Here is a 25,902-nt window from a genome sequence, read left to right on the forward strand (position 1 = left end):
GTAAAAGAAAGTAAAAGGTACATTTGAAATAACACTATTAATCAAGGTGACACGACAAAGACCAGCTGTTATTTTTGTTAAAAAGCATGTTTTTATTAAAATGGTATATTTTATACAAAATAAACGTCTACAACTTTGAACTGTATAATTTGTAAAATATTGTTTAGTGTTTTCTTACTTTTTATTTGATTTCACAAAGGGAAATGATTGACAGCAGGAGAAGTCTTAGGCCTGTATACGACTCCTTTGCGACCTTATTAAATTGGCTTTGCTATGAAGTAATGCTCAAATTTTCTAATTCACCAAAAAATGTTTGTTTAGCATTTTTTGGTGTTGTTGTTATTGGTTCCTATTTTGAATTATTGAGCTTGGACAACGGAGCTCAAAATATCCAGTTCCTAATGAATGAATTCAACTCTATGAACTCTTTTATGTTTTTATGATTAGCTGTCATTAAACCATTCAAAACGTCAACACACGGAACACAAACAACTAATTAAGAGCTAGGCTATGTGTGTTCTTCTAATGTTCCACTAACATTCACACATACATGCATACACATGTTTACATAGGGAAATATTTCATTAGAACCACAATGGGCAGTGGTGCACCCATCCTGTATACATTTGGTTGTATTCAAAACTTCTCGAGCATATCCGTCATCGCGTATTGCTGGGTGTTTCCGCAGCTTGATTTACTCATCGTGCTTTAGTAGCACCACCTCGGGCTTTTGTGAAGACAAACAACTACTTTAACTTGTTAGTCTCGGCGGAAATCTTTGTCTAATCCCGACCCACTAGTTGTGACTTCGTTTTCTCGTCTTTCTACTTCTTCTTCGTCGTCGTAGTCGTCGCCGTCTTTAGTATTTTCACAAACGTTCAGTTGAGTCACAAGCGTTTGAGAATATCCCCTGGATCACACTTTCCGAGTGTATATGTATGCATGTGTATGCGTCTGCACAGTTTCATAATCGGCATGAATGCGAAATAAAGAACTTTTGACTTTTCCCAACTTTGAAAGCTAACAAGTCTAATTAACATAACAAAGCCAAAACAGTGGAGCTGTTGTTGTTGCTTAAGAAGATGTGAAGACTGGTGGCAAATTAATGCTTGCAACTGCAACCAGGCAGATTAATGCCTGCGCATGTCGACTGGTTGCGGTTGTGGGGTTTGGGCTGGCTGTGTCCAGCTTAAGAGCTCCATTATGTCGAGGTGGTTGGGTGTGACCTAAAAAGATGCTGATTCCCATTTCTCCTTTTGCAATGATGCTGCTTGGCTGGTTAAGAATCTTCTGCAATATCCCAGAGCGATTGAAGTCAACTCCTTTTAGTACAAATTCAAGTTGCATAAATTTATTAAGAATTATAACGACAATCTTTGTTTTCATGAACTCAACATGTTTAGTCGTAAATTATAAAACGAAACTGATTTAAATTTTTTATTTCTTTATTTGCCCCCCCACACACACAACAACAAATTCGAATAAAATATGAGGAGAACTGAAATTATGTTGGTGATTACGAGCAGGATGAAGAAGGGGGGGGGAGGGTGGGGTAAGGACCGAACGAATCCCCAGAACACAAATAAATAAAAATAAACTCATCATTTCAATCCTTTTGTTGCGTACGACTCTCAAAAATTGCCAGATAGGTGGCGAGGGTGGGCGGGTGAACCAACAAAAAAGAAGCTTAATAAAAAATTCAATTTCATTTTATGAGGGGCTTTTTGTTGTTTGGTCAAATCCATTGTGGCTTAGAATTGTTGAACCTTTTGTTGCAGGACTGCTTGTGTTCCCATTGTGTCGGTACATGTGTACGTTTGTTTGTATAAAATGTTGTTGTTGTTGTTGTTTTTTCATAAATACAAATAAAACCATTGGCAGATATATATTATGACTATTGTTTGTTTTTTGCTGCTGTGCCGGTTGGCCTCTTGTATTCTTAGGGCAGTCTCACACTAAACAACAACAAACCAAAAATTGAATTATTTGATAAACATCATTTGGTGAAAATTACGGCTGCCTCTTTCAATTCACTTTGTCCTTTTGAGGCAGTCCAACGAGAATCCTTTTTGGTGAAAATGTCATTCACCCAAATCGAAGAGAAACCCACATCATCAGTTTTGAGGATATCTTGTTGGCCATAGCAGACCAACTGCATAGATCAACCTAATGTCGGGTTTTATTTGAACGTTATCAATATTCGTCAAGCTGTGAGGAAATTCGGGCTAATTGTTGAACTGAGAAACAAAATTCAATTTTACCTTCCACGTTTTCCAACATTTCCACCCGACTTTGAGAAATATAAAAAATATTTTTCTCCTCATTTTATTGCATATTATTTTAGCTGGGATAATAAAAATATTTAACTTCCTATTGCATTTAAGATTGTTTTTGTCTTTTCCCATTTTAGGGTATCAAAATAAAAATTCTTTAGTTTTACTCAACATCGTCATGTTGTGTCTACCCTTGAGTATGGGCGCTTTATAGAAAGGGGACGAAGATTTTATGTTTCTAATAAATGTCTCACTCCATTTCCCGATGCTGTAACTTTTTAACATTTAAATTTTATATGCACAGAAATGATTTTTCCATAGCTCCCTTGTTTGTCTTTGTGGGCATGCCATTTTTCACATTTGATATTACCTTGTCTGTCCATCTGAACGAGTCTTTAACTCCTCTGATATTTATGACAAATATTTAATTTTATTACAAAGCAATAGCAGGCAATATTTGTTGTATTGAAGACGGAGAGGGCTTTCTTCCGATTCTGTTTCTTATGGATACATCTTTTTGGGTTCGGCCCTTTTGTGGCATCTGTTCCGAGATCTAGCGGAATCACATGTGACAATTTATGACGTGCAAATGTATCGATAGCTAAACTTTTTATTTGTCCCATCATTTTTTTTCGAGAGGAAACAATTCTTTTGGAAAATAAAAAACACTTGGCCATGAGAAAGGGTTTAAATCCGTTCATACACCCACAGATATCTCCAGGCATTAAACATACGTAAATTTATTGACTTCACTTCAACAGGGCGGTCAGTTTGTCTATGAGTATAGGGTATTATGCATTTCACGTGTAAACAATTTATTTTTTTATTATTTTTAGAACACGGATGTCTGATAATAGATTTTGAATGTTTTTTTTTTTTTCATTCTTATGTTTAAAGTGAAGCTTAATAATCTTTTTGTAGGGCCCTCATATGACGGTTATCCTCAATTTTTAGGCATTTTAAAGATTTTACCATATTTTTAGCGAAGTTATGTAAAGTTTGGTACTATTTGTTTTAGTTATAGATAGGTATCTACACCTCTAGCGAAAGTAGTCAATGTAGATTTTTTTTATATAACCCCATATATTTATGCTCTCAGCCACATGGCTGCAGCTAAAACGTGCCTCATCGAAATAACGGTTTTACACCCTAAGTCTCTTTGGACCAAATCATTTGGATATTTGGAGTTAATCTAGGTCTCTCCGTCGTCCATCTGTCTGGCTGGGGCGCACTATAACTCTCAAGGTAGTATCTGCTTTGGCCCAATCTTATCAAATTTAGATCGCATTTAGAGATAAGTAACATTAGTCCACTCTTTTTGGATACTCCACAATAAAAGGTCAAGATTTTCACAAAAAAAAAAAAAACCTTATTCAACAAGGAAGGATCTTCCGATTCTACGTAAACTGTAAACATTTTAAATTATTATAACTCTAACAAAATGTGAAATAAGAGTCTTCAAATTTCGCACATATCAATATTTTTACCAACACAAGATCTGGTATGAATTACAGATAGAATGAACCACTCCTTCTGGTTCCTCCCCAAATGGGTCAAAATTTAATATAACTATGAAGCTCTTAAAATGCGAAATAAGCATCCCGTTCTTTCAAACCCAGCACGTCTCAGTATTTCTGGCAACACATGAGCTGGAGTATGTCGCACCACTCCTTCTGGTACCTCCCCATCAACGGGTCAGAAATTTGAATAATTATAACAGTTATAAAATGCGAAAAAATATTCATACTAATAGAAGATCTGATGTGAAGATGGAATATATGTTCGAACTTCTTCAGATACCATCTCCACAGCGAGTCATGTTTTTTTTAATATTACCCTCATAAAATCCTAATATTTTTTGTAACACAAGATGTTGCGATTTTTGGTATTTCTAAATATTTCTCTCATTGCACGTCTCAATATTTTGCTTTATATCACATGAAGCATAATGAAAATCAGACACATTTCAACATTATCCAAAAATTATCACTTATCTCATATAGAGTGAAAGAAATAGTCGAAATTGTCTATATCTGGCTAGTTGTAACATTTACATCAGACCTATGTCAGATACGAAATGGACAATATTGGCCTTCTCCTTAGGAGCCCCACCCAAAAAGTTTAAACAGTTTGAATGATCATAACGCAAGTCAAAATATATTTAAATATACTAAAACTAAACTAAACTATGACTGATACTTTTAAACTTGTGTTGTTCTCAAGTTATTAATTCCCATCCGTTTGTTGTCCGATTGTCGATAACGATAATACGTAAACTTACGGCACATTCATTACAAGAACATTCATTTTTAACCCTTTTTAAATTAAAGTATTCATACTTATATACCCATATTTAGCTTTACCAAAGTGCAGTTACTTTTGGAAAAGCCTTAAATTTTGAAAATTTTTGGAGATACCAAAATTTGTCTCAGGTCAACTCTACTCGATGTAGCTTTTAATTTTTCTTAGGTATTATAAAATGGTAAAATAAATTACCATGCTTGAATTCGCATGGTAAGTGTTCAAAAAAAGCAAAAATGAAGACATGAAATAAATTTTTTCGCAGAATAGTAGTTGTTTTTTTACGATTTATAATTTTAATAAATCGTTAAAAAATCGATAGTGTCTGTCTGACGTCTATGCCTGTGATTGTATAGTATCTATTAGTGATTTCAAAAAAACCTCTTAAAAGCTTTTTGCATTTTCAGATGTTCAGTTCAGTGTCCTTTTATCAATAAACTAACCTTGAATTATTGATTCTAAAAATTTCCGCTTTTTTGGAATACATAAAATATAACCATATCATCTCAGATAGCATTCACAACAGCCAGTCTTCATTGTACTTGTTTTAGAAAGTCCTTCACATCTTATCGGTACACTGTCAGTACTGCTTCCACCAGTATCATCAATTCCTTTGGCAAATGTTTGTCTAACCCTAGTCGTGGTTTTAATTTCTATTTGGGTTTCCTCCTCCCCTCGTTTCTTAACAATAATTCGACACAAATCAAATCCATTCGATATCGATGAGTATTGTCTAAAACTCATTGTTTAAATGTGCCACACATATCGACATCCGTTCGCCGAGAATCATCAGCCAACAACTGCTTCCGTCTATTGTCACGACAATAGCAGAGATTCGACTATGATTTTTACTATGGGATTTTGTGTGTAAAGTTTGGCTGTAGTTGTCTTTATTATTTTATAAAATACTTTCGGTTAAATGATGCTATAGAAAAGCTTTAAATTGTTTGGCGGTATCATCGTCTGCCATAGACGAACACTATTCCCTTGTTCATACACATACACAAACGCAAAGCACACAACCCAACCCCAGTAGAATTGTGCTGGATTGGTGTTGAAGTTAGCATAGCATTGTTAGAAATGGGTTCCCGTCAGCCCACCACCCATCTCCTCTTCGACTCCGGTGCCAGTATTGTCAAAACAAGTAAGTCTATTTGGTTTGGTCTATTGTAAAGTATTTCTTGCGGATTTATAAAGTTGAAAACGAATATTGACACATACACTCACATACACTCAATCTCTCCCACATTCTCACTTATAAAGGATATCGACTGCCTTCTTGTTAGCCGGCTTGCCAGCTTTCTTGCTTGTTCCTTGTTGTTCTGATTGCTGTTCCATTGTTCTGTTTCAAGCTGATATCCCATCCCTAGCCGTTGCAATACAATGGCTTAAGCTTTTGGTAAATTTAAGCCAAAACGGTCTTAGCTGATGGTTTGTATCGAAGGGGGTAGCGAAAAACTTTTGTGATTGAGTATAAAGGAAATTAATCCATTAAAAAACGAATTACTGATTTTCATTGATGAAGACAACGGCGACCGTAGAAACTGTATGGGTGGCGAAAACAACGTCATCGATGATGATGATGAAGAAACCTCTACCGAGTGCGGACTGCTTGGCACAATTTTTGCAAAAAAAAATCGTTTTTTTTGTGTGACTTTTCCGATTTGAAATTAAATATAAAATCATCGCGTAAAAACGACGTTGAGTTCGACAATGCCGGATTTTTTTTTTATACCCTCCATCATTTGAAAATACAAACAACCAAGAAAAGTTAAGTTTGGCCGGGCCAATATTTCAATACTCTCCGTGGGCTTATATAGACGGAGTTCTGCAAGCAGAGGTATAACTTTTTACAATCTATAAATACCAAATTTAGAACAATTTTATTAAAGATGTGGTTAACATCGTCAAAATATCGAATATCAGGAAGAAGTGACCAATACAGTCATAACTCTATAATCGAAACCGATATTGAAAAAGGTTTTTTGGGCGTATTTATATTGGAATGTGAAACGTCAAATTACAACTAATTTGGAGGAAATATATAAACATTGTACCCATTTCGTAATTTTTACTTAATTCTTGAATAAATATATATTTGTCAGATAGTTTTCTGCCAGTTAAGATCCCAAGCTATCAAACTCTATCCCATTCTGTATAAAAATTTATCTTGAGCATACAAAAATCTGACATATATTTTTTGCAAAATAAAAAAATTGAAACCATCTGACGTTTTTGCGTAGATTAAAAGGAATTTGTCTTTCGCACAAATACACAAAAAAAATTATTTTCACGTCACAATGTCGATACCGAATAAATGATAATTTTCTCCACGATCCACATTGGTTTCGCTACAAGATCTAAGGTCGTGTGTACATTTCGAAGTTGGAATTTTACATATTTTATATTCAAATTAAATTATACCAATTAAATATTATAAAAAGTGTATGTTATGTGTTTGCGTGAGATTACTTTGTATAAATTTGCATTGGTCTCACTTTTTCTTGCAGTTTCAACACATCTGTCAAAAATTCATGACAAAATCTCTTTCAAATACTGCCGTTTTACAAACTTCCAAATATTATCTGCCCCATTGGGAAATAGTTCGATTCTGTTGATATTTTAAGTCTTCCACTTAAACGTGTGTGTATGTGTGCTGTTTTTCAGTCCTGCAAACAGCAAAGTCAATTATCACCCAAGCCTATTACATACCTTTAGTGTTATAGTTCTTTGAGATTTACTTTACGGACTCTCATTGATCACCAATATTCCAGTCATTCATCCTTTTTAAATATTCACCTTAACCCCGGAGGATTGTAGCGACAATCCCATTGGCATTGCTTTGGAAGTTGGCCATGGCTCTTCCACACAATGCCAGCATTTACATAAGTCTGAAAGATTAGAACAAACGTTTTACAATGCCAACTTTGAACATATCTTCAAATTATTTAGTCTTAACTTGATCAAATACAATACATACAGTCACACATCCATTCATACGTAGGCATTCAAAGCCAAGGCTTAATATTCTTATGAGTTTTAGGCCTTAAGAACTTTTATTATTTCTGTAATGTTCTTAGTCAACCACTGTTGCCAAAAGTCTTAAAAAGTTCGTTTTTCCATTTCAACCATTCGAATAATACTGAACACAGACAGTTGGTTGCGTCTTTGTTGCTTCCGTCGCCGTCGTCGTCGTCTTAGGCCGTTCCTTTGCTGAGCACACGGATCGGATTTACGTACCCTCCCCTCAAATTGTCGTGCTACGCAGATCTGAAGATAGGGGAAGGGGTATGGGAATAAGACATGACTAAACTTATTATGCCAAAGGCTTTAAGTTTGTGCCACAGTCCTCTGTTTTCTCTCATTCTCCCCCCCCCCCCCCCCTCTCTCTGTTCTGTCTACGTTGCGGTGCTGTTCGAGGGTGCTGCAGGTGCTCAGCGGAGAGACACAAAGAAGGAGTTGAAAGTTTAGCTAAACTTGTAGCAAATTGTTTTAAAGTCATTTTCCTAGCAGTTGGTATCGTTTAAATTGAAAATGGAAAGGTTTTAGTGTTGCCAAATGTCATAGTTTTTCTGTTTGTGCGGTAAGCGTAGCTATGTTTTAGTTTCCATCTTTAGCTGTTGTTGCTGGTGCTGTTGTTGTTCTGCTTTACAAAGGTAAAAGAAAAAGTTTGTTTGCGTAGTCGTCTGTCTGTCCGCCCGTCCTTGCCCCAGCTTGTTGGTGGGAACAGAAATGAAAATAAAAAGTTTGTGGTGTTAAAACTATTTTTTAGTTTATTTATATTTGAAAATAGTTTCGCGTGAACTCGTTTGTTTGTTGTTTTGTGGCAACCGCATGTACCGCCCCCTCCACTCTTCACGACCAGCCGTGATCTAATGAAAGTCACACTCGAACAAACATTTATTTAAAGTGTCAGACAGTGGTAAGTTTTGAAAAATATTGACAGTTCTGAAAATCAATCATGAGTATCTTGTAGACTATACGGAAATATGTCGAAAAGAAGTGAATTATTTTTCATGAATTAAATTTCACGACTATATCTTAAAAAGACGTACAATCCTGGCACAATATAAAGGTTATTTAACTTCAAAGGAAATAGCGAAATGCAACTCTGTAGTTGAGTCTTATTGCCACAATCAAATAGACTTTCAATAAATGCAGAAATTGAATTTAATCTTTTACTTATACCCTACACCGCAAGGTGATCAGGGTATTATGTCTTTTTGCATTTGTTTGTAGCAGGCAAAAGGAAACGAGATATACCGATAGTTCCTTTTGATGATTTGCACAGAATCACATTCTGATTAGATTAATGCATGTCCGTTCGTCCGTTCCTCCGTCCGTCCATCTGTCCATGTATTTTTGTAAACAAAATACAGGTCGCATTTATTGCCCGATCGAGATGAAATTTTGCAAAAATTATTTTTTTGACCCAAGAACGAACCCTATTGAAATTGGAGATAATCGATCAAAATTTAGATATCGCTCCTATATATAACTTCGTCAGATTTGTCTTTTATTGTGCACCAAACGTGTAATATTAGCCCAATGTGATGAAGTTTGGCACTTACGACCAAAGTGAGTGTAAAATTTGGTGAAAATCGGTTCAGATACAGCTATACATTGTTTATCCGATTCGCTATATTTGTTCTACACAGCCGTAATATCCACTTCCTAACAATGATATTCTGGGAAACATATTAAATTCAGCATAGAAATACCTAGGCCAAATGTTATCGAGATTAGTTCAGATTTGGATATAGCTCCTATATATTATTATTTGATTTTAAGTAAACTGTGCACCAAATGTTTAACAAAAGCCCGAATTGAAAAAACACAAATGCCTCGGCAGATTTGGTCTTTTGGACCTTAAAATAAAACTATAATCATAGTTGGTATGATTTAATTCTCACAAATTACCCATAAAAACTTTTATTTTTTATGTGAAGCTCTACAAAATATGTAAAGTGGTGTAGGGTATCATAAAGTCGGCCCCGCCCGACTTTAAGCCTTTATTTACTGTTTTTCTTTTTAAATTGCGGAAAAACATGACAAAAACAGTACATGAATTGAATTTTTGGGGGTTTTCCAAAAAATTGAACACAAAAACGGTGGAAAAGAAATTTTTATCCAAAAATTGTTTTCAATATTTGTTCAAAATATGAATTTTTTATATTTGTACTCGAAATATTTTTAAACTGTTTTCTTTTCAAAACAATACAAACGCATATATTCAAGCTTTACAGAATAGATACTCCAAAAGAAAAAAAAAAGTATTTAAGAAGAGGTTTTATTTTCCCCCTTAATTTTCGTACAATGGACAATAGCTAAAGAATTTCAACAAAACAACCAAGTGTATTAATTTTAATAATCACTGAATCACGACTATAAAACAAAAATTTGCATCTATCAGCCAGGTTTCTGAGAGATAATAATAAATGGAAATTTAAAAGAGGAAATCCTTTGTCCAAATCTGTCCTTTGAAAGAAATTACTCACAGGGGTTTCAAAAAGCCATTTACATATGCCAAAATTAACACCACAAAAAATTAGCAACTTTAGCACTTACCCATCGAACATCAACGTCATAAATGTTTACACACATATATGTTAAGCAGTCCACTTGGGCAGCAAGACTAATGAAATGAAATATTTTGACACTTTACAGAGTTATTGTCACTTTTTATGCTGATAGGACAGGGCCAACATTTATTAGTCTTGTCAACGCCTCCCACAATAGCAGCTAGCCACATTCGCCTTCTTTTTGTGTCCGGTCGCAAGCTCGCACACAAATAGTAATTTGTCCCAATTCTGTGCTTTGTGAATGTTGGAGTTTTGTCGCCATTCATGCATCGATTCATACATTTGTCTGAAATTATTGTAAATATTTACATACAATGAACAAATATGCAGATATGCCTGGCTGGAGATAGCATTAATATATACATAGGCATGTAGGTGTATGAATGTATATGCATGCATAGTGAGTGATTGAGAAAATTTTAAAAATCGGCAAAATAACATCAAAAACAAATCAATCGAAATTAAATGGCAAATATTTGTTTCATCAGCATTTAAATATGACCATAGGGGGGCACTCAAACTATTTACACTCTGATATGATACACAATACAACACACGTATGAGTCACAATTGCTCATACGCAACCATGGCCATAGGTTTAAAAATGAATGAGTTAGAGCTGTGTCTTGGAACGACCAGAAAAGTATTCCGATTGTCTCCTAAAATTTATACCTAATTTATGTAGGAATAATTTCCAAAAAAAAAAAATAAAAAAATAATTAATAAAAGTATTTCATAAAACATTTCTCTACGCTACAATTCCCTTTCTATTCGATAATTAATTAAAATGAAAACACATTATTTGTTTAATTAAATTGCCTATTTTTCTATTGAATTAATATTGAAATTTTAACCAAACATATGTATGCACAAACATATGCTAACGTTTATCTACTTTTGTACATCTACAGACAGACACACGTGAGTGTAACTGCAATCGGATAAAATTAAATTTTTATGGCGACCCATTTACTTGAACACTCATCAAAACTGTTGTTTATTGTGATTTTATTGAATTTTTATGACGTGTTTTATATTGAATTTTAATTTGTTATAGAAACGACTAACGTGGCATCCGAATTCAATAACTAGAGCAATAGACAAACCGGCAAAAAAAACACTATTCTATTATTAATGAAATAAAATTATAATTGAAAATACAATATATCAATTAATATATTTGTTTGTCATATACGAGTATATATTTTCAACTATGCAAAGAATGGGAAGGTTTGAGAACATCAAAATTCAATTCAATGGAAAGATACTACAATCGAAATATAATAGGTTATCAAGGCCGCAGAATTGGACATGTGCAGGGAATATGTGAATCTTATCTTCCCAACTTATTTTGTGGTTTAAAATGATAAATGAGTGCGAATTTTATATTATATTATTTTGTGAATTCTAGAATGAAAAGCGGAGTTGAAATTGTGAAAATCGTGTTCCAATGATTTTAATCGTGGATTTACCACCGGACAACGCGAAAGTTTTTGGCTGAGATAACTATTTGAATTCCAGTAATTATCTACAGAATCCCATTTCTAAGAAAAATATTTCGGTTTGTCGATTCTAGTCAGCATTCGTAAATGTGATATAAACAAACAACTGTATATTAGAGTTACACATTTCTGGTGTCTATTTGTCAACTAAGAATTGTGGACTCCGAAGTTTTTATATTTGATTTGTAATTTTACCAATTTTGTTTTCATTTATGAGGGTGTACCAAAAATTGTAGACCAATCTCATCCCATCTCTTCGCCAGATTTAATATTGCCAGAAATATAGAGATATGTGAGGTCCGAAGAAAATCAGCGACAAATTTTATTATTATTATGATTTTTCAAAATTTTAATCCTTTGCGTTTTTTTTTTGCGTTGCGATGTGCTAAGTTGGAAATAAATTTTAAATTCCGTTTAATTTATAAGTGTTTCTTATTTTGTTAAACCCTTTGTTGGGGAGGCTCGATTTGAGTTTGAAACAAATGTGCCAAGTTTGGTCTAAATCCATTACTGCCTTGAGAACTATCGTGCCCCAATTAAAAATCTGAGCAAAATAAATTGTATAAAAAGACAGTTTTTTTTAATTTATATACAGCTATTTGTAAAAATAATCATAATTTCTTTCCTAATTAAGTTCTTTGTCAAAGTATATCTGCTACTTAGCATAGACATGCACCTATACTCGTATTCTCCACAATTGTTAGCGTTTTGGACCATGCCTTAATATTTCTTACTAAAAAAATGCAACTATAACGACAAAATTAGTAGTGTTATTTCACCGTTCTTTAAGAAATTCATGTATAAACAAAGTTGGATATTCAAACATTTTTCAATACTTTATGGTCCCCTCTCCACAGAGGGGTTCAGGGAATAATAACAACCCGTACAAATATTAAGGAATTAAAAAAGAACATGAAAACTTTATTTGTAGTTTCGTGTTTTGAAATATCTTTTAACAAAAATATAAATATTCCAATATTCTAAGTATTACCAACCTTGACTTATTCGATATATCCTTGGAATATTTATTGTATAACCACGCAATTGGGTTACTGGCGTCCTTTTTGTGGCATCCCAAGCGGCCATTACAGATTGACATCATTTCCATTACAATTAGGACAGTCGTAAAGACACGAGAATTACATCATCCAAACTTAACTTTCTCCCTTCTTTTCGCTGCTGGTGAATGTGTAAAAAATGTGTGTGTGTGAAGATAGTGTCAGTTGTGTCGAAACCATGTGAGGTGCGAGTAACTTTCTGGATAATTACTTCGATGTGACATTGACTTTTAAGAGTTTTCCAATATTTTTGTGCTCAGCAAACAACTTGATTAACTTGTGCCATAGCATGTTTCCATGACAGTTTTAAATTTACGTTTCTTCACTTGCTGTAGCAGATACAAGGGCCAGAGAATATCGACGGCAGTACAGAAAGAGGTTTGTTTGATTTACGCTTGACACATGAGCGATACATTCGCAAAAGACATTTGATGTCCAACATTCTTTTTAGCATATAGAGTATGCTTTTTCCGGTACTGGATTCGCATGTATCAGAGGATCTTTAAAATAGAACAGAACAGTACTCTCCTGACAGGGGAAGAGAGTTGACATTCGAAGATATCAGAATTTTTTAAATTAAATAGCATCCACATAAATTAAAGATGGAAAAATATGTGAAATACTGTAGAATATTTTAAAATAGGTTACGAAGGATTGGATATCTTCTAATTTGGAATTAAGTGCAATTATATCATTTATTATATCGTCGGTATCATGCTGGATTGTTTCATAGGCCTTAGAATTACGAATTACTTAGAGCTGACTGAAAATAATTCTTATATGTTTGACTCGAATTGTTAAGAATAATACATGAACTATCCCTAGAACTATTCAGAAGAATGCCAGTTGGAATAAAAAGGAGAATATTTTAAAAACAGGATATTCCCTATCCACACATTGTAATATATTGTTTATGATATGGAAAAAGCAACCTAAAATTTTCTTATTTTTAAAAATTTTGATATCCTTATCTCTATAACAATAAACATTATTCAGATTTGTAAAAATTAGCGTAAATTTCGAAAACACACCAAAAATGTTGAAAAAATTTACTTGAAAAACATGAAAATCATCTGTAACTCATTGACAGACTGTTGTCAAAATCATAAAATACGATGTGTCATGAAGAATTTTTTCTTATAAACCTTGGGTCTAAAATAAAAAACCAAGATTGTAAACTAAAAATCATATTTCATATCATATGAGAGAAATTTTATAAGACTTTTTAATTCAATTTGGTGGTTTTTGCGAATTTACCATATTGGATGTTCATTTTTATGACGGCGAAATTAAACAATTTCCACCCCACTGGGAAGTTAGAAATGAAGTTGGAAAAATTTGCTGAAGTCAGAGTCTTATTTGTATAAAATAGGACTCGAATTTGACAATGTTTAATAATATTTTTTATTCCTCTGTTGTAAATGAAATATTTCTCTCATGTTGTAGCCTCTGAAAATCCTGTACACATATAAGATTAGGCACTGATGGATAATGTATTGTTATGAAAAAATGGCTATAATTCTCATGAACTCTTATAGAAATTCTTTGCATTAAAATAGTCGTTAAATTGTGATTTGCAGTCATTTTAAAGTCTTTTTAAAAACATGAAGATTTCTACAACTGATTTTCAAAAGTATACTAAGTCAAAATTGGTTAAAAGTGCCTAGTCATACAAATTGTTTTTATACCCTACAACACTATGTGTTGGGGGTATTATAAGTTTGATTGGGCCAAAAATTATGTAACACCACGAAATATTGATTTCCCACATAGGAAAGTATATATGGATCTTCCTATCTCGCCGAGCTGAGTCGATCTAGCTATGTATGTCCGTCCGTCCGTCTGTCCGTCTGTCCGTCTGTCCGTCTGTCCATGTTAATTTGTAATCACTCTACAGGTCGCAATTATGGTCCGATCTTCACAAAATTTAAAATGGAGGTGGGGCTAGGGTCAGAATAGAACCCTATTTCTTTTGGTGATGATCGCATAATATTTAGGGGTTGAAATGGACCAAAAACTGAAAAAATTCCTGATTTTGCACTTGCTCTACAGGTCGCAATTATAGACCAATCGACGCGGAACTTCGCATGTAGCTAGAGCTTAGGGCGGGGAAGAAGCCTACCCATTTGGGTGGTCATCGGATAATATTTAGCGGGTAAAATAGACCATATCTTTTTTGTTGAAAAAATTCAAAATTTTTCATTAAACCGCGAATATTTTAAATCCCGGCGAAATCACAAAGCCATGACAAGGTTACTTCTGATCTTTACATTGATATTAACATCCAACAAAACGGATATATAGCAAAATATGTGCGATATATATGTTTATCAAAGAAGATATGCTTGAAAAATCTCTTATATGTCGAGAACGGCTGAACTGATTTCGACAGTTCTCATTAATTCAGAATGATCTCTTGGCAGGAAAGAAAAACGTCTAAAAAAATCGCATAAAAATATCTCTCTAAAGATGAAAATGTTGATTTCGTAAAATTTTCTCATATTTTTTCCATTTTGTCATATTTTTGGCATATTTTCATTTTGAATTAAACATTTGGTAATATTTCTACAGCTAACAAAACTAAGTAGTTAGGATATCAGGATATCATATACAGATCGCATTTATGGCCCGATGCTTACGAAATTTTGCATGGGGATAAGATGAGGGTCAGAATAAAAGCCTATTCTTTTTGGAGATGATCGCCATATATTTAGGGGTTGAAATGGACCAAAAACTGCAAAATTGTCAGCAGGTCGTAATTATCGCCCGATCCTCACGCACATTTGAATGGGGGTTACCGGACATTGCAAAAGCCAAGCAGTTTTGGATGGCCATCCAAAAATATTCAATGTGTGAAGGAGTTTGCCAACTTTTATAGACAAAATACGAAAATGTCCATTACAGTGACTTATTGGAGAATTCACAAATACAGGAAAGACGCACTTCTGACTATTTAACGCTGATTTAGTTGAAGAATATAGTCAAATGGCTGTATCTCATATAGATGCGTTTCAGTCAAAAACCAATAATAAATGTTAATCTTTTGCCACTTCTGAGAGATTATGGGTCTTTGGGAAATATTGGTTCCAGATCTAGGAAGACCATTTACGTGCAACATCTACCAATAAATTTAAAATTAGCATATTAGTTTAAGTTGCTATTATTCGAAAATTAGAGAACGAAACCTGATGGTTTTCTTTTATTATTTGTCACAATATCTTGTGGAATTCTTTCGAGTATCTCGCCTATATAAACTGTATGGTTTATTATAGTGTTGTAGGGTATTCAACGGTCGGCCCCGCTCGACTGTAGCCGTTGCTTACTTGTTTATATTGAATACTTTTTTAATTTTAACTCAATTCAAACACGTAAGTAGTTAAGGTCTCAGAGAAATACAGCTGGACGAAATATACAGACATGGCCAAGATTTGGAAGCTATTTGCTTTCTTTAAGCCATGAGACGAAAACATGATTTTTTTGCCCTTTAACACAACCACTGTGCAATTGTTGTAGATAAATCTTCTTAGAACTCATCTCAGGATTTTATGCATTAAATTCCAATCCAGAGCTCCGTTTACTCGATTGTGGAAAACATATATCCCAAAAATATCAAATAATTACGATTTCCCGGGAGTCGAAGAGGGTGTCTAAAATGTCTACTCCCCAACATTGCTTTCAACAGTCAACGAAACATTTCAGTCGGGATATTTCCTTCGATTCCTACTCCACATCGCTCCTTTCGACATTACATCTATATCCTTAGCATATCTCTTCTTTGCAAGTGAAATGTTCAACAGATATGAATGTATTTAAGAAAGCAGACGGCAAAAGCGATGTGAATTTTATTTGTCAATGTTACAAATCGAGTCAGTGTCAGATGTAAGGCACCTCTGACAATAATCGACGATTCTGGTCACGCTTGATATCACAAATGCCAGCAACTCGGCTGTAATCTTGCAAAAAGAACAACAACAAGAGCATATCGTGAAACTGTTGCGGCAGGTGCATTAGCATGCGCCTCCAACATTGGTAGCTCGACGGCCAATACTTGAGCATGGAAGAAAACAAGTGAAAAATTAAACAACATTTGTTAGCACCGACTGGCATACGAATCAACCACACCTTCCGTTTCCTTCGACAATGAGTAACTTACTCAAACCATTCCATAGACCTGCATTTCTTTGTTTGCATCCATTCGCTACTTCTCTTTGGAACGACATATTTACAACTTCAGGCATGCAACTGTTTTAGTCGCCTGCCTGCCACCACTACCATTACAGTTATAGCTACGTCTACACCAAGCCACACAATAGAGCAGTGGCAAATATTCCGCTTCACAATCTGCATCTTCTGCAACCCACCCCATTCCTGGTTTAATACGGAGCAGATGCAGCAAATGGCAATCGAGTTGCACTCATTCGGAAGCCACAGTCTGTGTTTCATAATGTTTTATGTTGCTCCCTTTCTCCGTTTTTTTTTTTATGTTGTTGCCTGCTGCTGTTTTCGTTAAAGCCCATGTTTGCCATGTTGCCTCCGCTGGTGTATTAAAATGGCAACATTTATAAAACTGAACAACATTAAACGATGACATGAAGTTTATGCTCACAATAGCAACAGGGCCAACAACATTTGGGGAGTGACTATGAAGTTGAGAAAAATAAACCACATGGACTTGCTTTTTTTTGCCGGCACAGCATATTGCGATCATTCGGTTGAAGCAAAGAAAAAAAAAAGAAACTAAAAAAAGTAAAACACAATTGAAATTCTTTGAAAACTATTTCTGGAAAGAATATAAAAGAACATCCAGTGAAATGAAAATAAACAAGAAAAAATCCAACTCGACATCATTGCAGAGGTTAAACCTGTTAAAGTCATATAAATAGGTATATCCCCCATCTAGGGCTAATAAAATTTACCAGCTGGCAATTGTATTTGACGAAGAAATTATTAGACACTATTGCTCTATCCAAATGGCAAAGCTACAAGTAATAAGGCAGTCGAGCCGTTGTAGATTCCTTTGGGTTTAGGTCTACACACTGTAATAAAGTCGATCGGCATATTGCACTGAACTGAAATGAAACAATACGATGCAGGGTGTTATCTTAAAATGTCAGTCAGTTGCCAATAAAAAACAATAGTTGAGGTTATATATTAATTAGAAGCGGTGATACAGAATGTATATGTACGATTCAATGGTTGAAAGTTCGAAACTCGCCGTAGACAAACTAATACATGCCAACAAGTAAACAGGCTTTAGGACGAACTTTAAGAACCATGCATCCATCACCAAGGCAAGCGAGTATTGGAAAATAGGACATATTCCGAATTATTTGTAAAAGTATTTTCTGCTAAATACAAATTGGAGGGGAGAATATTTTCAAATTCCTTAAAATTCCGAATTTCGGAAGGAAACCGTAATATGGGGACAATATTGTCAAACAATTTGTGCTAGGATGTTAGATATCAGTATCAGGAGCACTTCGTAAATATTAAGTATAAATATTTCCTATTCCAATAACAAACAAAATTGAAGTATGCATTTACGCAAATTATAAAATTTTCCTCAAAATAGCTAACAAGCTTTAATGTTGTTATTCCGTACGCCGTATAAATCTATAGGAAGTTATTTATTTTTTAGCTCCCATATATATTTTTGTAATGCTTCTTCTTTGTCGGGCACCATGTATGTAGATGTATCTCAAATTTGATGAAAATCGGTCCAGATATAGTTCCCATATATTCGTTTTATCCGATTTGATATTAAATATCTCTGCCATATTTTTATTTAACTTTAACTTTAACCGACCCTCTCTCTCTCTCTCATCACGAAACAGATGTTTGCTTTTGGTAAAATTAAACCCGGTTTAATGTCAATAATCAGCATCCTTTATTTGCAAAATAATAATGAAATATCCCATTGGCTTTATATTTTTATTAAAGTTTAAAAAATCAAAGGGTTGTGTGTTTTGTCGATTCGCTTGCATTTGATTAAAGGTTGTGTTACGTGGCCAACCGACAGCAAAAAAGGAAAATGTGAAAAACTATTTCAATTTCCTGTTCCCCAGAGAGTGAATGAAATCATCATTAATTGCCCAGATTAGTGAACAAACAGCAGCCAACCTCTACATGTGTGTGTGTGTGTATGTATTTATGGATATGCACACATATAGGTATGTTTAATTTTTTTGTTATCTGTCTCGTGCTGTGGCATATGTTTAATGCGGTGGTGCACTTTTACACTACAGCAATATGGATTTTTATGCAAAAAAAACAAAAAATCACGAGAATGCGTTTTTCTATACGAGTACAGGGTACAATGCATGTATAATCTATAAAGTAACCCACACACACACGCGCGCTCATTCTTACAGTTGTGCCTTATCAACTTTTGGGGTTTAAGTCCAATAGTGGCTGGATCAGAAACTTTACTCTTGACTGCATAACATTTTCCGGCTTATGGGCATTAAGCTTTTTGTTTTGTTGTTGAATTTTTTTCTGTCCAAATTTGAACTGCCGCTTGGAGGGTGCATTCCAATGGGGTTGGCTGAGGTATTTTCCTCGATGGCAATGATGATGGTTGGGATGCTTTCGACACCAGCTTTACGTAAGTCGTAATCATAGCCAACGGTCATGTGGCCATATAGGCAACTCAATGTCCAGGTACATTGTGACCAATGGAATGTCAAAAAATAGCGACAAAAGCGCGTATTTTCATTAGTGTGGGTGTGGCTGTACACATACACAGCCTGCAGTGCTATGGACCGTTGTTTATTTTCCAATCTCTTTTTCGATTTATTTTTAACAATTTAATTTAAAATTTATAACTGGGTTCATACGTCAACTTGCTTAAATCGAAGTTTAAAAATATTAAAAAGAAGTTTTTATATACAAATATCGGAAGTTGGGACGGAAATTCAATTATTGTCATTGTCATATATACATACAACAATTATAACTTACAGTATTAAATTGTTGTCATTTCCAAGATATTTATCCAATGGGAGTCGTCCTTATAACGGTTTAGCCTCATTTACTTTAAGGTCTTAAGAAACGTTTATCAGCGAAAGTGATGGTAAAAATAGAACAATTGGCAGTTGTGGTAATCATTTTGGTCCGTATAAAGGCACCCGAACTCAGTGATTTTAAAATTATTTTCTAACGATATTATGCCTTTCTTGAGCTAAATATCATATCTCGGCACAGTCACACACGTTGAAACGGGTTCTTGTTCTAACGGTATTGAATTTTTCCAGCGTCTTCAGGAAACTGAAAACCGTTATAAATTATCACCCCATATTAAAAAAGTTAATAAAATATCAGTCGGTTTTGCCCGATTGAGACTATACGAGACGGTGTGAGCCGATAAATTCCATATTCACATCAGTAGTGCAATTTTCTAACTCATTTTTGAGTTACAGACATAAATGTGAAAAAGATCTGCCAATAGAACTTGAGTCGAACCTGGAGAGTTTCTAGTGTATAATTCGCATATGCTAATTTGCAATATGTTCGAAATATATACTACTTTCCAGAGAAACGGCCCTTGTAAGCCATCATCCACACCAAATATGCCTGATGAGCCGCTTAACCAACGGCGAAACGCGTCGCATAGTGGTGAGTGTGTGATAGTGTCTATCTGGCTTTCCTTTTCACTGCAAATTTCTGATCATTAAGCTCGTCTCGAAAGAGAAAACAAACACATAAATTGATAACTTCGAAACCAAAAATTTTGAAATAAAAGAAGTTAAGTTTGACAATATTGATATATATCTGTAGGTCTTAGTGACTAAATTTCGTTAATTACCGAAATTGTAAGCATTTTAATTGTACCGACTTTTGTCTGTAACTCAACAAATGAATTAGAGAATTCCACTACATTTTATGAGGGTTATAATAATTCAAAATTTTGTCCCGTTACCAAAAGGAGTGGCCCGGTATTGTTCAACTTCCCAATTGTTCCAACGTTGATATAAATATTAGGATTCGCAACGTTTGCATAAAATTGGATGAGGCTTCATTTTTCTATGCGGTAAATTATTTTTTATAAAAATGTTGACCTTCTGTGTGAGAGGTACCAGATGTAGTGGACCGATCTTGCCCATCTCCGAACTCGATCACCAGCCAGACAGACGAGCGGACATTCCTATGTCACCTCCAAATATCCTGAACCGGATTTGGTCCAATGAGAAAAAAATTCTGACCCTTTGTGGGAGAGGTGCCATCACCATCTTCACAGCAGATCTTGTGTTAGTACAAATAATGGAATGTGTGAAATATGAAGAGAACCGGATGCTTATTTCCGATTTTATAATCGTTTTTGTTATTCAAAATTTTGACCCTTTGTGGGGGAGGTAACAGAAGGAGTGCACCGACATATTCCATCTTCACACTATAACTTGGGTTAATAAAAATATTGTGATGTGTGTAATTTGAAAATAATTTTTAACGACAGACTAAAATTATTATAACAGATAATACTCGAGTGTTAGGCCCATATAAATTCCAAAATGTGTGGAGCCCTCAAACATTGTTTCGAATATTTCGCCCCTCTTTTTCGCCCTAACATTTATTTTTCGTAAAAATTTATTAGTTCCGTATTAATCAAATTTCTTAGTTCTTCTTCGCCCATTTCAGTATGTCTATGCTTAATACTGGTGAGTAGGATTGGTTAAGCTCAGAAAGTTTGGAACAGTTGAATCGAACGCGGAAAATACTTCTGTTATTGCTGACTTAAATTAAAAAAAGGAACCCATTTTTAATAGTTTTTATTATGGGTAGCCGTTAACCTATTTGTTCTTTTGAATGTTTATTTGAAAAATATCAATATCAGCATTTAGTTTGTGCCACTCAAAATTCAAATGATCTACGAAATTAAAGAAACAATGCTGGACATGATTATCACAACATTGAGATGCTATGTAAACTTAAAGTTTCAACCATCTTTCTGGCTTGACAAAAGCATATTGTATATCCTCCATTTTCGCCTCTTTCGCATAGAAAATAAAAACTCTGACATAGTTTATCATAGAAATAGTTTGCGACATGACTACAGGACATGCCGAAAAAAGAAATTGACTGTTTTGCATCAACTCGCTCTCTCTCTCTCTCTCTCTCGCTTTCTCCCTCTATCGCTCTCGAAAACGAACACTTAATCTGTTACAACATTCATACCTTTTTCGACTTTGTCGAAAAATGGAATGTGAATTTAAAGCAGGATAAAGCAACTAACTTTTCCATCGTTCCTATCCCCGAACGACAAAAAAAACTACGTATTTAGAGGTTGTGGCAAAAACTTGATATGACAATCTAGTTCTTTTGTTTGTCTTTCACTTTTATCAGCTTGGTTTTTTCTTCAGATTTTTTTGTTGGATATTCGCTAACACACATACACGCACACCAAGACATGAGCAACAGCAGTAGGAAAAAAACTCAGCGCAGGCAAAAGTTTTCCCATTAAAATGTCGGTTTATATAAGCATTTTCTAAGAAAATAACAGACATAAAAAGACTTTGGGATGAATTGTTATGAAGGACGACACAACAACAACCATACAAATCAACATGAACAATTGTGTGAGTGTGTGTGTGTGCGGTGAAGAGAGCGCGTTTTTTGACAATTTGTTCCTTTTGTTGTTGGCTGGGAAAACAATTGCGCTTAGAGAGAAGTTTGACCAAATAAAACATAATTTACAAGGACATCTTCGGACATGCATTGAATATTTGTTCCGCATGCTCTCCATTGTTTGTTTTTAATTAAGATACTAATTTATATCTCTTGTTTTTTTTTCTTCATTGTTCTTTTTTAGGATTATGCCGCTCAAATAGACTTCACCCAACCTATGCCAATGGCTCACTTGCAACCAGCATCGCAGGCCTCTATGATAAGCGGTACAATATTGGCGGCAGCTCCATCCATGGGGAATGGGGGAAGTGGCACATTGAGGCGTGGCATTTTGAAAGGAGTTTCACATGTACCACCGCCAGATGTCACCCATCACACCACCTCCAACATGGGCAGTGTACATATGATGCACGACTTGCATCCACTAAATATATCATCTACCTCGTCAACGATGACCACCACATCGAGTGTGGGCAATGGAAGTTTGATGTCAGTGCCCAGTTCTACGCCTAAGCAACCACAAAGCATACTGAAAGACCCCAATCGAAACAAGCAGCAGCATCAGCTACAACAGCAATCCTCGCTAATAGGGCCGGGCATGATGGCTGTGGCCGCGCCACCCGGCAGTCTGCAAGTGCTGAACATACCCAGTTCGGTTGGGATTAGTAATAACCTGTTAATGACCGCCAGTGCGGCCTACGATCCTGCAAATCCACATAGTCTGACAACGTTCAATGCCGGTGGTGCCACAGTTGCATTTACGGATGCCGATGGACATCTTGTATAGCTGTAGGATGCCTCACATGGGGCAATGTTGACAGTTATAACGGACAGAGCAACGACAACAACAACACCACCACCACCACTACCACAAACAACCCGCTACTAAATACGAGACATGAATTTCTTTCTCTTCTTCTCCTTACCCCTTTGGATAAGTATAAGTCAAAACTAGGCTTAAGGACATACAACAATACTCTTAGTACAGCAGCATCTATTTAGTCACGCATACACGTGCAACAAACACGATGTTTGCGAATACAGACAAACACACGTAGTGAGAATAGTGTTTGTGACTGTTGCGATATTTAATGACAAACACAAGCAAAACAGATTCGATAACACTTTCGTCAATCCACTAATTCAAACCGGAAGTGAGGTGATGAGATCTGAATCACACACTTCTAAGGCATGCTTGACAATTTTCATTTTTCATTGGAAAAAACGTGAGGTTATGGGTGCAAAGGAGACTTTGTTCAAAAAAAATCTCTTCGAAGAACTTTACTTTCTTTCAAGTGAAAAGTGTCATTGTGTAGCCTAGGAGCAAAGCCAAAAACGACAGAAAAAAATAAAGAAGAAAAAAAACATACACAGAACTGAAATAACAACGAATGACACCTCAGACACAAAATTTAAAATTAACATTGGCCCATTTTGTTATGATGTTCGATTGCGATGTATTCATTGGCCATTCGGTCCTCTATTTGTCCACAAAAAGAATTATTTGCTTCTTATACAAATTCAGACGATCACAATATCTTGAATGCATGTGAGAGAATTTTCAGAGTGAAAATAATATCTGTAGGGTACCAGAAGTTTTATTCATATCAATTCTTCACCACCGGATCAACTTCCATCCTGCTATATTAGTTCTCACATTGTTCCCTTTTTTAAATAAATATTTTTGTCAATCTTTCACGAAACTTTTTATTCTCTTCACATCGAAACAGGAGGGTCTATTCCGGCCAATAAAGGAGCTAACTGTAACTATACTATGACACAAATATCTCTACCGGACAGACTATGTATTTCTGCTCCATTATATTTATTATTTAAATAATATTAATTTGCATCTTTACTTAACTATTGACCAATTATTATTCTAGTCTTTGGAAGCGACATTAGTAAAATGTTTAATGTAATCAATTTTGAGTTTTTATTGAAATCAATATATAGGTATATGTAGATTAACTTCAAGTAATTTATTAAAAACGTTATTCAATCAATTCAATTCGATTTAGTATTAATTTCTTCCCTTGAAGGAGCAGGATTTAAGAAAACACGAGAATCTTGATGTAGTCTTCCACAATAAAATTTGAAATTTTTTTTAATAATATTTTCTGATTTTTTTTTTTTAATTTTAAGTTCAGTTATATCTGAGTTACAAACAAACAAAAAAACATAAACGAATTAATGAAATGATGAAGGTTGATTGTTTATAGCCACAAAATATTGGCATTGCCTTTGGCCAACAAATAATTGCTAGATTAGTATCAATTAATAACTGAATAGAACAAAGATCGATAATCGAATAAAAACAAAAGAAAAAGAAAACAAAACAAAACAGAATAACATAAAACAAAAACAATACAAAGAAAAAGAAAAACAAAAAACACAAAACTAACCAACTTAAAATAAGTATAACCAAAGAATAATTCAGTATAAGTTATTTTGTCAATGTGTTTCTGAAATGCAATGTAAATTGTTATAGGCTATTTGTTTTTAATGTTCTCTATCTCAATAGTGTAAAGATAAATAAGTTTTCATAGAAACTTTATATGTAAGTAATTAATTAAGTTATGTAATTATAAGTATTATGAATTTTCGGTATTTTGTCCATTAAAATTTTTTTCAAAAACTTTATCATGATGTACTCAAAAGATGTGTTTCATTCATCCACTGCTGCTATGATTGCCAGATTCGATAGGTGAGTTAACTAACAAAACAATCGGCCCAATTACGGTTGTCGTTTCTATAGTCGTTGTCGACGTTATGTGCAAGTCGTTATCGCTGTCGCTTCAATTCAATAACTATATTACGGTAAGGCATAGAAGCGACATCGATAGTTTAAAAAAATTGGCAACACTTCCTTATTGGCAATATATTTTTTTTGTATTTCGAATCTTAATTTCTTCTTGCATTGCCTGGCTCCAAGCATGTGCTAAAAGAAATTTCGCCAAAGCGGCAAAGTGTGCGCCGGTCGTTGGCTCTTGGCCTGAAATTAAAGTGGCCGGCCTAACTCTAGTTTAGTAAAAACTCTTAGTTTTTTCGAAATTCCAGTAGTAGGTATTTTTACTTGATTCCGGGAAACTATTTTTTTTTCTTGGGGACCTTAGATTTTTGACCAGAAAGCCCGGGTTCAAGGCCCGGTCTAGACCCGGCTCCACTTAGCCAAAATAGAAAATATAGGTATCGCTTATGAATATATACCTATCCAACAAGTGGTCACTTGGGGTTATTTAAAGCGGTTCGGAAATAGTCAAATTAACGATTTTTTAGACCCGGATTTTTATCAACAAAATTGATTATAGCTGACACTCTTACCTTTCCAAAATGGTGCAATTTGTGCTAATACCTTTTCTGGGTCCAGAGATATTCTCTTTTGGGTATGTTCAACAGTCTACGCGAACTAAAGTTTTCAAATTTTGTTGTTGTTGTAAGTAGCCGGCCTTCGGTGGTCATGTGACCACTTGTTGGATAGGTATTTTCTAAGCGATACCTATATTGTCTACATATGGTAAGCATTCAAACGATGCCTATATCGGGTAAGTGGATCCGAGTCTTG

The 25,902-nt window shown here is 34.7% G+C and overlaps 1 protein-coding gene across 3 annotated transcripts in view; it reads left to right on the forward strand.

The window, feature by feature from the left end:
• LOC101889674 (nephrin) overlaps positions 1 to 24,984 on the forward strand; it is a 275,261-nt gene extending 250,277 nt beyond the window's left edge. For all 3 annotated transcript variants that reach the window (XM_011298259.3, XM_020034642.2, XM_011298258.3), the window contains one exon: positions 22,522 to 24,984. In XM_011298259.3, the coding sequence (XP_011296561.1) occupies positions 22,522 to 23,124 (603 nt within the window). In that variant the 3' untranslated portion in view covers positions 23,125 to 24,984. The remainder of the gene's footprint in view (positions 1 to 22,521) is intronic.
• Positions 24,985 to 25,902: the final 918 nt, after the last annotated feature.

This window comes from Musca domestica, unplaced genomic scaffold (assembly GCF_030504385.1).
Source record: "Musca domestica strain aabys unplaced genomic scaffold, Musca_domestica.polishedcontigs.V.1.1 31, whole genome shotgun sequence".
Lineage (NCBI taxonomy): Eukaryota > Metazoa > Arthropoda > Insecta > Diptera > Muscidae > Musca > Musca domestica.